This window comes from Quercus robur, chromosome 6 (genome assembly GCF_932294415.1).
Source record: "Quercus robur chromosome 6, dhQueRobu3.1, whole genome shotgun sequence".
In the NCBI taxonomy this organism is placed as follows: Eukaryota; Viridiplantae; Streptophyta; class Magnoliopsida; order Fagales; family Fagaceae; genus Quercus; species Quercus robur.
Window position 1 is genome coordinate 6,931,104 of NC_065539.1, and position 13,756 is coordinate 6,944,859.

Sequence of the window (13,756 nt, forward strand, 5' to 3'; positions counted from 1 at the left end):
ACTCTTCCTATAAATTGATGGTCAATTACTAAATCCTATGCCAAAACTTTGTAGAAAAGCTTTTCTTTCCTACCATGAGAATAGAATTTTCTTTCTTGATAAATGCCACAAGGGTGGAATTGCCATCAAGCCAAACTACCATTGCCCTTGAGATGCATCACTTGTTTGTAATAAATAATTATATTAGCAACTTGAATAACCATATGTTATTTGAGATGGAAAAAACTTAAGATTTGAGGATAAGAAAAAATACTAATTGACATTTTTTGATTCATCAATCATTATCATTATAGACGGTACTAAGAAAGATGGAGTGACATAGCAGATGTAGGAAGTAATTGATTGCGTTCTTGTTTGTTCCATGTAGTCAGACACACACGCACACACACACACATATATATATATATATATATATATATATTTATATATAGTATTTCCTGGGCTTGCTTTACATACCACCAAAGTTGCTCCAAATCCTTGTCATGGACTAAACATGTTGTGAGGTAAGCGGATAGTGCTTCTATGAAGTCCATACTTGTAGAGTTTGTGTTATTTCTTATTTTACCTTTTCATTTTCAGCAAAGGTCATCTGGGCTTTTAAAATGAGGCAGACTCAATTATCTTGAAATTAGCAGGATTTTTTTTCTGATGGTAATGATTTAGAGGAGGAAGTGAGTTTTGTAGTCCTTGAAACTTTTTTTTCTTTGAACTACATGATTTGTTCTTTGGGGATTTTGTTTTCAAAAAACTTCCTCCATTCTTGATATTCCCTTTCTTTTTCTAAGTTTGTAATATTTTTCGAGGACAGTCCTAGAAGACCTATAAAATTTCATTATAGTTAAGCATACATACGAGGATTTTGTGTTGTTAACTATCTTAGACCTTCTTGTCCAATATAATGTCTTAGATAGATGTTTGTAGCTTTTTGATCCACTGCATGTTTGGCTAACTTTTCTCCTTTGTTGAACTCTTCTCAATCTGAGTTTTAAATGTCAAGATGATGATACTTTATACTATCCTATGGTGTACCATAAATTTCTAAGATATATCCTCTTCATTATCAACATTTATTTCCTGTAGTTAAAAAAAGAAAAGCTCTACCACAATATTGGTTGATTTTTTTGCTTTATACTTCACTATAAACATGTTTACCATTAGCTATGTGGGGCATGAAAATTGCATCATTTATGACTAAAATTCCATTTATGTAGACTCAGATATTACAGACTTCTTTCTTTTTCTTTATTTTTATTCGATTGCAATATGATTTTGCAGGGAGTTGGTCCTTTTATGTTAAGAATTGCAATATAATTTTGCAAGTTTGTCTCACTCTCTGCCCCCCGGGCTCTTGGACCCTGAGTGTTTCATGCTCTTGAGTTTTCTATTTGCAGGTAATGCAATGGAAATATGCTAAATTATTACTTGCTAAAGTTTTCTGGCTAGTGAAGCCGTTAAAAGCACTAATGTCTTTGACTTAAGATACCAATAGATTTCGATAAAGACCCAACCCTGGAAGTTGGAATTAAAATCTAAAATGTCCATTTAGAATTAGAAGTAATACAATGAGAACTAAGTACCACTAGTGAAGATTGCTGTTGAAAGGAGGAACACAATTGAAATTGTTATGCCACAGTTGAGAACCTGATTTTCAATTTTTTGATAAGTTGTATTTCTTGATTATTCTTATTAGCTAAAATTTTCAATTACGAAAAATGGAAAGGCTAAAACTGTTATGCCTACAATATGCAGAAGCTCCTCAATGCTTGATGTAATCTTCCATTGAAATTCCCAAGTTAGATGAATTGTCTGATGGTTCAGTTGAGAACTCTACTACTCCATCAAGGGCACCTAAATTTGCTACCAGAAAATTTATGGCCACTGATTCTATTCTGTAAGTAAAGTGACACATGCATCTCTCTCTCTCTCTCTCTATTTGTGTCTGTCTGACTGTCTTTTTCTTGTTCACAGTTATGGCAGATAACTCGAGGAATTTGTTGAGCTTGAGGGCTTTGGACTGAAACCGAGCAGCAGTTCCCAAGTAGAGCCATGCTTGACTCATGTTTACAGTGGGTCGTAGCATTGGAAAGGAGAAATAATTTTGTAATTATAGGGGTTGGAAAAAACAGAATGAGTCATCTTTAGTTTTTGTTGTAGTTAGATTATGATTTTGTCAATTGATAGCTAATTATGATTTTAGGCCAGTTGAATATAAAACTACCCTGATTTTAGTCAATTGATAACTAATGTAGTTGTAGTCTATCATAATATAAGCTTCCACAAATTCAATGACACCATTAGTCTCCCTTTCATGATCTGATTTATGATTCTTTGCGTGAGAATTGTATTTCAAATGTATGTTGTAATGTAATGTGACCTATCATGTTCCTATAGAGCTATAGGAGTTGAAGCAACTTCATAAACATGCTACAAAATTTTGTACATGCCGCATCTAATGAATGTCTGTTGAGAGCATCTGCTTCAATGTTGTTCAGGTCTGCAAATATGTAGTGTAAGGAAGACTCGAGGTTGCGTCAAGATATGAAGGATGAAGCTCCAAAAGATTCACTAAAGAGAATATTTGCTGTTTCCAATAAGTTATTGAGGGCATCTAAGTTAAAGGTTGTGATGAATGTAAAACTACTCTAATATTTAGAGACCTAAAAATAGAATTTGGAGAGTAATTGTGGCAAGGGTGAGCTTTCTTTAGGTGTAGAACCTATTCCAGATGCTTCTAGCTCAAAGAGCTTGTAGCATGTCCCTTTCCATTCATTGTGCGAAGTCATCATCAATCACTTTTTCTGTAGGAGGAACAAATGAGTGACTGGTAGCTTGATTAACTGGTACTTTTAGGACACGTCTGGTACATCAAATGGAGATTACAATTGGAATGGAAATCTTTATTATTGGCAATAAAATGTGTTGTAATGGAATAACTGGTAGCTTTTTCTCTAATATGCATGCTCTATATTCAGGATTAGAAGCTTTTTCTCTTACCAATGCAAAACTCGAGTGCCCATTTTTCACACTTTCCTCCACTATGTATTTTCCAATGTATCCAGTCCCTCCAATTATCAAAATCTTACTTTTTAGAGCCATTGAGAGAGAATTTCAAATGAAATGGGTTAATGGGTTAAAGCAAAACAAAGAGTTTGGACTATCTTAGGGTAATTCTCAGTTTCAAACAAACCAAAGTTCCTTAAATACATAAACATTAACTTCCTTGTCCTTATAAATGCCTACCAATTAAGTCCCCCAATATAATGAAGGCTACATGAATGGCTCTATGTTGGACTTTTTCAAGTCTTTTTTTTAGACAACATCTCATCCTTCTGGTTTCCTTTGCCCAAATGAACAACATTCTCGTCCCTTTTTATTTTAGCACTGCTGACCTCCAACCGTTCTAATTTTTTTTTTTTTTAGAATCTTAGAGTTCCATTCCATTAAATTAAGATCTAGTATTATTTTGATATTGTCTACAATACAATCTATATGATCTGTAAGAGTCATCACCAACTCTAGCATTAGGCCGGTGATAACTTCTTCATACATTTTGCAACTGTGACAAGGTGTGAAAGAGCACACTGCTAAAGATATGTGATTAAAAAAGGGGTCAAATGTTTGGAACACACACCAACAGATCTAACCAAATCTCCCAAGGCCAAGAATATAACTGAAATTTTTTATTTTTTGTAAATCACTAAAATAAACTTAAAATCTTGATTCTTACTATTTCAAGATGATTTGTTTATAATTTAAAAATAATAATAATAATAAGAGAATTAGTTCATGTCGCAAAAAGTAATTTTACAAAATTTCAAACCCCCCCACTTTCCTTTTTTTCAAAAAGGGAAGATGAAAAAAAAAAAAAAAAAAAACATAATTATCACTTTTGTATTAAATGACCCCCGTAATGAAAATAACCTACCAACCTGCACAGCAAGCTTGAACCAAGCACTATAATGAATGCATTTACAATCATTTTACAAGCAAGACCTTGAGGAAAATATGAGTTGTAATTCTATTAGATTTGAACAAAGTTACAACGACTGGGGGGAGGCTTCAAGTGTTAGACCTGACAACCAATCCAACAAAGCCTTATTGGCAAGCTCTGGAACTTCATCATGTGGACAGTGCCCGGCTTTTAAGTTTACGAGAGACGTTTTAGGATAAAACTCTTTGATTCGGTTAGCCTTTGCAGGACCAACCCACGGGTCTAAGTCACCCCACAGCAACAACAGTGGGCAAGAGAGTTCACTCAAGACACCATCCAAAGTGTATTTGTTTTGGTTCAACATGAACCTTGTCATTAACCTGTGGACACCAATGAGAATACAGAATAATATAAATGTGGGTAGAATTGTATAGGCCAATAAAATCGTTCTTGTAATCAGCATTGCTTTATAAGCAGACCTAAACTACAATTTCATATTCATTGTAAAGAAAGAAAATGGGCATCATCTTAGATGCCGGGGAGGTTCTTATTAATCCAATTCTACTATCTAAACAAACATGGAAGCCAGGTGGATGAGCATATTTCATAAGTACCTATAATAAACTTCTCCAGCATTAGGGTCAGCTGCTGGCCTTGTTATTGATTCCACAAGATAGTCATCCACATTGGAGGAATTTATATACACCTGTATTGGAAAAGGACGTGCTTAACATAATGTACAAAGCCATGGAACAATCATAAACAGAGGGTGCTTATCATGACTTCAGGGAGTTCAACAGACAAATAAAATTGTCAACATGGAATACATTAGGAGATGGGAATATATGTTCACTTCTTAAGGTACAAAATATGATGCTTGAAGCAAGAATAAGCATCTTTACTCATTCATAACAATATATATTTAAGCATTCATGTTTCATAACAGAAAGAAATCAGCATTTAATCCCGAATATATAATTGACATCCTGCTAATGCTAACAGAAATATACTTAAGCTTCGCAAACACCCATGAAGCGTTAAGAAGAAAAACTGCAGTTAAATTAGGTAGCAAGTGACTTACACTCTTTAAGACAGATTCAATGCGAGCTGGTTGCTTTGCTTGCCAGAACAAAAATCCAAGAACTATACGCTGGAAAATCTCCTTTAGTGGCTTTACAATCGCCTTCTGCAAGAGTGTTTCTTCAGACTCATTAGATTTACTATTCACATTTCCAAACTGTCCTGCAGAATTTAGTAGTGCAACTCCAACAACTTGCTCAGGCAACCCAGCTGCTGCAACCAAAGCAGTAAAGCCTCCAAGGCTGAAAAATATTACCATGATTTACATAATTATTATTTGCCATGACATCTTAAAGAAAATCATCATTGTTCCACTCAAGACAAAGGGCAAATTAAACTTTTTCATCCTAAACTATCACCCTGATTACACTTAAATCTCTTGAACTATTGAAACACATGATTAACCCCCCAATTTAAAAAATATGTTTCACTTAACCCCCTACCATCTCTTCTGATGTTAACTCTAATGGAATTTAGTATTGAAAGACCAACTTAACACTCAACTATATGTTTTGGGGAGAGGGGTAAATCGGTCTTTCAATGTCAAATTTCGTTAGACTTAACACCAAACAAGACTTCAGGGGGGACATTGAAGCAAATTTAACTTTGAGGGGTAATCGTGTGTTTCAACAGTTCAAGAGGTTAAGTGTAATCAGGTGATAGTTTAGGATGGAAAAGTATAATTTGCCCCAAGACATATAAGCAATATATAGATTGAAGGAGTTTTGTTTTCCCCAAAGTTTCTAAGGATGTGATTCATTCAATTATGTATGACACATAAGTCATTCAGCTTAAAAAAAAGAAGACAAAAAAAAAAAATCCATAAACCCATAATAAAATAAAAAGAAGGTAGCTTTTGTTCAAAACAATCAACAAAAAAGGTTACTTTAAATTACATGTTAATGCAAAAATCCAAATATTATGGATCTCTAAAGTTGTATTCATAATATGATTTTTAAACATTTAGCTATTGTCCTGATTTGCTTCGCCATTTTCCGTCCCCCACCCGCCCCACTTTTCCCAAAAAAAAAAAGAAGGAGAAGAAAGAAGTCCTTTTCCATATGGTGTCTGCCTGTAGCAATTTTTCTACAGGCACATCAGGCAGAAATGTGGGCACAAATGAGGCAGCACTACAATGATATGCATAAAGTAGAGATTGCATTTTAGACATACAACAGACTTGAGCATAAATACTATGCACTGAACTAGAAGGCTTACACTGTATTAGAACTCATTGAAAGAGGCACAAGTCTTAAATACAAAGCCATGCATAAAATGAGACAATGGCAGTTATGCAGTTATCATCTGGCCATAAGTTATCTGAAAACAAAGGAGAAATAACCCAGGCCTAAGAAGGGTTTTGGAAAGATTTTTCAACCAGCAGTAGATGCACCTTGGTTAGACCCTCACTAGCTGAATCATTGCCCCAAGCGCAAAGAGTTTTTGTTTTCTTTTTCAAGAGGGAAAAAAATTGGCAGACACATTTTCTTGTGGAATTTACATGGCAGTCACAAGAGCCAGCAACCTACTAATCATTTACATTTCTCACCTTAACCCACACACCAAGCACATATAGGGTAAAAATGGCAAGTACAATCAAGTTGAAAAAATATCAAAGAAAAATTAGGGAAGTACAAAAGCAAAATAAAAGAGAGAGCAGACCAGATGATTCAATTAAAGAAACTCAGTTAACTTTATTTCCAGTTGTAAGTTGATACTCATGTTTACAGACCAAAAATCAAGCTAGAATACTGCAGTAGACAAAAAAGTTCAAGAAGAATTAATAGACTGCAATTCATTCAGCTACCAAAGGAAAAAAAATAATAATGAAAATAACTAGGATGCGCGGACACGGACGCGGGCAAAGGTACCAAGTACAATCAAGTTGAAAAAATATCAAAGAAAAATTAGGGAAGTACAAAAGCAAAATAAAAGAGAGATCAGACCAGATGATTCAATTAAAGAAACTCAGTTAACTTTATTTCCAGTTGTAAGTTGATACTCATGTTTACAGACCAAAAATCAAGCTAGAATACTGCAGTAGACAAAAAAGTTCAAGAAGAATTAATAGACTGCAATTCATTCGGCTACCAAAGGAAAAAAAATAATAATGAAAATAACTAGGATGCGCGGACACGGACACGGGCAAAGGTACCGGTACGACACAGCGACACAAGCAAGTTTTGAAAAATTATAACATGAAATGGCAAGTACGACACCAATATGACACGGGTACAACACAGATACGATACGGGTACAACACTCTAAATGAAGCGTCCGTGCATCCTCAAAATAATAAGGAAACTCAGAATGTAGAGTAGCCTTTAGAATATTTGATATAAGAGGAAATCCTAGTTTGGAGAACTCTAGGGATCCTAAATTCACTCCTGAAGCTGAAAGTGAAACAGAGGCATTTCAAGTTGCAAAAAATTTTCATCCCTAAAACCCAAGATAGCAAGCTATGGTAAAACTTCATCACGTATAAACGAAGTGTAGAGACAACAAATAGCCACTTATTTGTGGTCCTTACCTGTTTCCAACTACAACTGCTGGCTCCTTCACTATTTCCTTCAAGAAGTCCACTACTTGATCCCTCCATACCATGGCATCGTATTCGATAAGTGCTTTGTCACTCCACCCAAACCCTAACAAGTCTATGGCATAAACCTTGTATTTTTTGGCCAACTCAGGTATGTTGTACCTGCACAAATGGATAAGGGAAATAACTAAATCATACATATAGGCTGATAAACTAGGTATCACAACCAGACAACTAAACAAACCCAAAGCCATTTTCTCTAGAATGAAGGTCCAACCAAAATCAACTATCAAGTGACATAAGATAGTACCTAAGAATCCACATCCCAATTGGTCATATAAAAATTATTAGGTAAAATATAACATAAAAAGCCCAAATTTTATATCATGTTTCAGATTAGGTCCTAGATTTTTAATTTTGTCAATGAAAGTCCCAAATTTATAAAATTGTTTCAATTAACTCTATTATTCACTTTATTCTGGGCAGTAACAGAGCAAATAAAAGCAAATAAACCATTAATTAAAACTTTGCATTTCACCTAGGGCTTATTCATAAATCAATTTGACAGCCATTGAACAGGGTAGAGGGAAAAACCTTCACTTAGGGTGAAAAAGTAATTGCCAGAAAATCAAAACTGATTACATAGGTGAAACATAAAGTTTTGTCAACAACCCTTTTCTCAACTCCATTATTGCTATGAAATATGAATAACGGAGATGGACAGGAACTTCAAATTGAAAACAGTTTCATAATTTAGGACTTGATACTAACAGTAGTGGTGAATAAGATTACATATGAAACTGACATGAAGGCACAAAATATCATCAGGATTAACATAAGATTAGATTAAACGGAATATGAGAACATGGGCATCAAAAGAAACGAACCTCCAGTGAAATGCAGAGGCACCAAAGCCATGAATAAGAACAATTGGAAACCCTTCTCCTTGCACCACATAATGTATTCTATGACCCCGCCATGTCCAAAAATTGTACCCATCTGGCTTGAATTCCAATCTCTCAACCCCTATAAAAGAATTCGACTTAACCAAATTCAGAAAAAGAAACCCATATATGATATAATAATAAAAAAAGCGAAAGAGAACAGACCTTGAGCAGATTCGGTTATCAAAGAAGAACCCATAACCGAAACACCAGAAGCCACAATTCCTCCTTTCAAAGCGAAGCCCCTTCTGCTCATCTCACATTTGCTGCTTCCTTCAAGTACAGAAAGAGAGAGAGAGGTACTCAAATAAGTTTAATAGTTAGTGATTTTATACTAAAAGGAGAGAGAGAGAGAGAGAGAGAGAGAGAGAGAGCGAGCCAGAGAGCAGTGGGCTTACGGTGCTGATAAAAGCGTGCGGACGAGATAAATCTGTTGGGAAATGGGTTGAAGAGTTGGGTTCTGAGCGAAGAGGAAAGAGGAGCAGCACATGAAGAAGAAGGAGAAGAAGACATTATTATGGAAGCTTAAAAGACAAAGCCAGGGACTAGGTTTGACAAGACAAATGGTGCGAACTGTAGAGGAACTGAAACACAGATTTTTCTAGAAGAGTATAGGCAGCACATTTTTGAAGTTGTAGTTTGAACCCGCGGTTTATGTTTATGTGGTTGGCGAAGCTTTGGTGTTGTGGCGGACTCCAAGCCAGATGAGACTGTAGAGACCTCTGTTTGCTTTTCCAACAGATACGGTCCCTTTTTGTTTATTTATTTATTTATTTAAAAAAATATTTACTGAAACTGTTGTAGTTACAATTAAAAATAAATAATTGAAGCCAAATGAGATCTTTTTCTATTGCTTCTTGGCTTTTCTGTTATTTCTCATTTTATTACATAATTTTTTTTTTTAGATATATTACAGCCATAGTTTCTCAAATAAAGAAGATATATTACCGTCATAATACATCAAATCCTAAGTGGCAATAGTAAGTTGTTACATATTATTATTAATGAGATAAAAAAAAGTAATTTAAGTAGCATGTTCAAATTAGAACTAATAACAATTAATTATTTATGATTTGTTGTGACCGTGTTATAAATATATTGTGGACATAACACTTCTCTAAAATTTTTAAGATGGATTTAATATTTTTTATTATGAAATTCAATAATATAGCCAACAAATTACTACAACCGCACACTAAAAGTTGGCAAAGAAGAATAAAAAATCTTATAACTCAACTAATTAGTGATATACTAATTAAACTAACATTTCAACAAAAATACTTGATCTTTCCCATTTAAAAAAAAAAAATGTTTGATCTTCATTTAGAGAAAACGGTAATTATCCATTAAACTAACATCTAAAGACTAAAATTTAAAAATAAAAAACTTTCAGTCCTATTCGATCTACTTTGGTCTTATTTGGACCACCTCGATTCATCGGTCCACTCGTTCATATTTGGTCCATTGTGGTCATGTTCGTTCTATTTGGTCCATTCTATCCACCTTGGTCCACTTCAATTATATTCAGTCCACTTCGTTCCTATTCTATCCATTCTGTCCACTTTAGTATTATTCGGTCCTATTCGATCCACTTCAGTTCTATTCGGTCCTAATCGACCCACTTTAGTCTTTTTTTTTTTTTTTTATAGGACAGTCTACTTTGGTCTTATTTGATCCTAGTCAATCCACTTCAGTTCCATTCGGTCCAGTTTGGCCTTATTTGATCCTATTCAATCCACTTCGGTCTTATTTGATCTATTTACTTTAGTATTTTTTCCACTTCGGTCTTATTCAGTGCTATCCAATTTGGTCCACTTCGGTCTATTTGGTCCATCCTGTCTTATTCGATCCTGTTTGGTCCAATTCAGTCTTATTAGGTCCATCTTGTCCACTTTGGTCTTATTCGGTCCTATTCAATCCATTTTGGTCCTATTCGGTCATGTTCGGTCCATTTCAGTCTTATTTGGTCCATCTTTCCACTTTGGTCTTATTCGGCCCTATTCAATCTACTTTGGTCCTATTAGGTCCACTTTCATCTAATTTGGTCCATTTTGTTCATTTTGATCTTATTTGGTCCTATTTAATTCATTGTGGTTTTATTCGGTTCACTTCGGTCCTATTCAGTCCATCTTGTCCACTTTGGTTCTATTCGGTAATTTGAGTCCATACCGTCCACTTTGGTCTTATTTAGTCCTACTTAATTTACTTTGGTCCAATTCGGTCTTATTTGGTCCATTCTAATTACTTCGGTCCAATTTGGTCTTGTTCTGTCCTATTCAATCCACTTTAGTTTTATTCGGTCCTATTCAATCCACTTTGGTCCATTTTGTCCACTTTGGTTCTATTCGGTTCAATTCAGTCTTATTCAGTCAATTTTGTCCACTTTTGCCAAAGGCCTTGTAACTGAATTGGCACCTCCCCATGCACAAAGTGCTTGGGGGTCTAGAAGGGAAAGAGTTCGAACTGTAGGGTTAGTAGCATGTTGTAATTATTTTTGAAAAAAAAAAAACCCACTTTGATCCTATTCAGTCCATTTGGTTCTATGCGGTATAGTTCGGTCTTATTCAGCCCATTTTATCTATCATGCCTTATTTGGTCCACTTTGGTTCATTCGGTATTATTCAGTCCACTTTAGTCTAATTCAATCCATTTTGGTCCTATATTGTCCACTTCTGTCATTTGGTTCTATTTTGTACACTTTGGCCCATTTAGTGCCTTCAATCCATTTTTATACACTTAATTAATGGGAAAATGTAGGTTTGGGTTGAAAGCGTCTATTCTAAATTCAAATTATATATATAAATATAAATATATATATATATATATATATATATATATTTAAAACTTGTAATATTTAAAATTTTAAGCATAACATTTATTATTACTACATTCTTATTAAGTTATATTAACGCCGCACTTTAGTCTACTTTAGTTCAACTAAATTTGAGTGAGAGTTTTTCTAAACATGATGAATATGAATATACAATTGTATTCTTTTAAGGCAATTACTCATTTATTTTAACGTTATTATTTTTAAATAAATTACATAAAATTAATTATATCTTCAACCAAAAATATATATAATTTTTATTTAACAATCCAATACAATGCACGAGAGATTACGACTAGTTGGTTCATAAAATTTAAAAAATGAGTGGAATTAGTCTTTATGGCCGCCCTTCTCTTCTTCGTTTCTGCCATCACTCATCACTCTTTAGTCATTACTCACAGTCAACTCTTTCTTCTTCTTCTTCTTCTTCTTCTTCGGATCTAAAACGCATTTCTCTCCCCCCGATACGACGGCGTTCTCAGCTACCGCCACCGGTTAGGTAGCTGAAGCTGGGAATGCCCCCCTACCCCTACCGTTACCGTAGCACTGCGATAAGGATGCCACGTGGCACCATTCCAAACTGGTAATGCTCCTCTTCTTAGCTCCTACAGCCACAGTAGGTAAACCACACTAATCCCTAGCACTTTTTAGGCTTTGGCTTTGGATTCGATTAATAATAAAATTTGCCAATTTTTCCGCTATGGAAGCTCCGGTTAAGTTCTTTTGTGGTAACTCCATTCTCAACCGCCAAGTCTTTGCCAAAACGGCCCCGTATTACGCGTCTTCTCTCATTTCACTTCACCGCCGAAACGACGCCGTAACAAGACCAAGACCGAGACCCCAATGCGCTCTTTCTCTCATTATGAATAGCTACATTATGTTATTGAGCATGAGAGAATGATTTTGTTAAAATGTATTATGAAAATTAAAAACTCTCATGAAAAGAAGTTTATGATGAAACATTTTATAGTCTTTGTTTTAAAGATAAGGTTACGAAATTATACGTATGTTCCTTATTATGTCCTTTTATTTTTTATATGAAAGGAAAATGAAATATTTTTATTTGAAAAGTTCATAAGTTATTTAAGAGCAATATGAATAGTATGAAGGCTATTTGATCAAAGTTGGCATATCCATAAACTATTTGTTTTACATGCATTCTTATTAAAGGCCCATGGAGCTTTAAAACCTTACTGGGCTTCGCAGCGCACCTTATTATATTTCAGTGCACAGGTTCTTCCTGGAAGCAGCGAGAGTATGAGAGGTGGCAAGGATTCTGTGTTTTCTCGTTTTGTTAGAATGTAGAGTTTTGTTGTATAACAGTTAGCTCTTTTGTTGTATAGAAGGAATCAAGATATACTTGATCCTTTGAGCACAGATGTAATTTGGTACTCTAGTTTGTTTTGAACCCCAGTTGTATGTCTTTGGGGTTAGGTTTGTAATAAGAGTTTTGTTAAACGTTTAGCTATGTAAATTTTACTTGAATACCTTAAGTTTCAGACAGGTGGTATTTGTTTCCAAGTTCGAAGGAAATGAAATTTCAGGGTTGCCATCATTTTTGTTTATATATTGGCTTTTATGCAAGAAAATAAGCAAGAAGTCAAGCAATAGTTCTTGATAAGTACCTTCAGATTAGGTTGGTTCGTGTTAATATTGAGATAAACTTGATATTAACATGCCGGTCATGCTCTAAACTCTGAAATACAGATTTGGGTCGTGACATCAAGCTATGGTGAAACTTCATCACATATAAATGAAGTGTAGAGACAACAAATAGCCACTTATTTTGGGTCATTACCTGTTTCCAACTACAACTGCTGGCTCCTTCACTATTTCCTTCAAGAAGTCCACTACTTGATCCCTCCATACCATGGCATCGTATTCGATAAGTGCTTTGTCACTCCACCCGAACCCTAACAAGTCTATGGCATAAACCTTGTATTTTTTGGCCAACTCAGGTATGTTGTACCTGCACACATGGATAAGGGAAATAATTAAATCATACATATAGGCTGATAAACTTTTTTTTTTTTTTTGAGAAAGAAATCATACATATAGGCTGATAAACTAGGTATCACAACCAGACAGCTAAACAAATCCAAAGCCATTTTCTCTAGAATGAAGGTCCAACCAAAATCGTCTATCAAGTGACATAAGATAGTACCTAAGAATCCACCTCCCAATTAGTAATATAAAAACTATTAGGTAAAATATAACATAAAAATCCCAAATTTTATATCATGTTTAAGATTAGGTCCTAGATTTTTAATTCTGTCAACGAAAGTCCCAAATTTATAAAATTGTTTCAATTTAACTCTATTATTCACTTTATTCTGGCAGTGACAGAGCAAAAAAAAAAAAAAAAAAAGACACACCATTAATTAAAACTTTGCATTTCTCCTAGAGCTTATTCATAAATCAAATTTGACAGC

General features: G+C 34.6%; 3 protein-coding genes and 1 non-coding gene across 13 annotated transcripts in view; 2 read left to right on the forward strand and 2 right to left on the reverse strand.

Annotated features, from left to right (window-relative positions):
* LOC126732490 (disease resistance protein RUN1-like) overlaps positions 1-2,291 on the forward strand; it is an 81,244-nt gene extending 78,953 nt beyond the window's left edge. For 3 of the 4 annotated variants that reach the window (XM_050435373.1, XM_050435374.1, XM_050435375.1), the window contains 3 exons: positions 1,276-1,391; positions 1,750-1,891; positions 1,969-2,291. The gene's annotated coding sequence lies outside the window, so the exon portion shown is untranslated. Of the gene's footprint in view, positions 1-1,275; positions 1,685-1,749; positions 1,892-1,968 lie in introns of those variants that run through there. The other variant, XM_050435372.1, reaches the window with a different exon arrangement.
* Positions 1-13,756, reverse strand: part of LOC126732493 (pheophytinase, chloroplastic) — a 101,528-nt gene that overhangs the window by 86,799 nt on the left and 973 nt on the right. Inside the window, exons 1-7 of one of the 6 annotated variants that reach the window (XM_050435397.1) lie at positions 8,893-9,206; positions 8,660-8,767; positions 8,438-8,576; positions 7,542-7,712; positions 5,013-5,253; positions 4,546-4,637; positions 3,943-4,311 (exon numbers count right to left, since the gene is read on the reverse strand). The exons of 2 other annotated variants lie outside the window; for them this stretch is intronic. In XM_050435397.1, coding sequence (XP_050291354.1) covers positions 4,038-4,311; positions 4,546-4,637; positions 5,013-5,253; positions 7,542-7,712; positions 8,438-8,576; positions 8,660-8,767; positions 8,893-9,007 — 1,140 coding nt within the window. In that variant the 5' untranslated portion in view covers positions 9,008-9,206 and the 3' untranslated portion in view covers positions 3,943-4,037. Of the gene's footprint in view, positions 1-3,942; positions 4,312-4,545; positions 4,638-5,012; positions 5,254-7,541; positions 7,713-8,437; positions 8,577-8,659; positions 8,768-8,892; positions 9,221-13,756 lie in introns of those variants that run through there. 3 more of the 6 variants (XM_050435382.1, XM_050435393.1, XM_050435387.1) reach the window with 3 other exon arrangements.
* Positions 1-13,756, forward strand: part of LOC126732491 (uncharacterized) — a 48,052-nt gene that overhangs the window by 25,742 nt on the left and 8,554 nt on the right. The window contains exon 2 of one of the 2 annotated variants that reach the window (XM_050435378.1): positions 11,824-11,944. The exons of the other annotated variant lie outside the window; for it this stretch is intronic. Coding sequence (XP_050291335.1) covers positions 11,911-11,944 — 34 coding nt within the window. The 5' untranslated portion in view covers positions 11,824-11,910. The remainder of the gene's footprint in view (positions 1-11,823; positions 11,945-13,756) is intronic. 2 annotated transcript variants of the gene reach the window in all.
* Positions 6,306-6,451, reverse strand: LOC126690677 (U4 spliceosomal RNA). Its single transcript, XR_007644714.1, has one exon. It is a non-coding gene; the product is annotated as a U4 spliceosomal RNA (small nuclear RNA).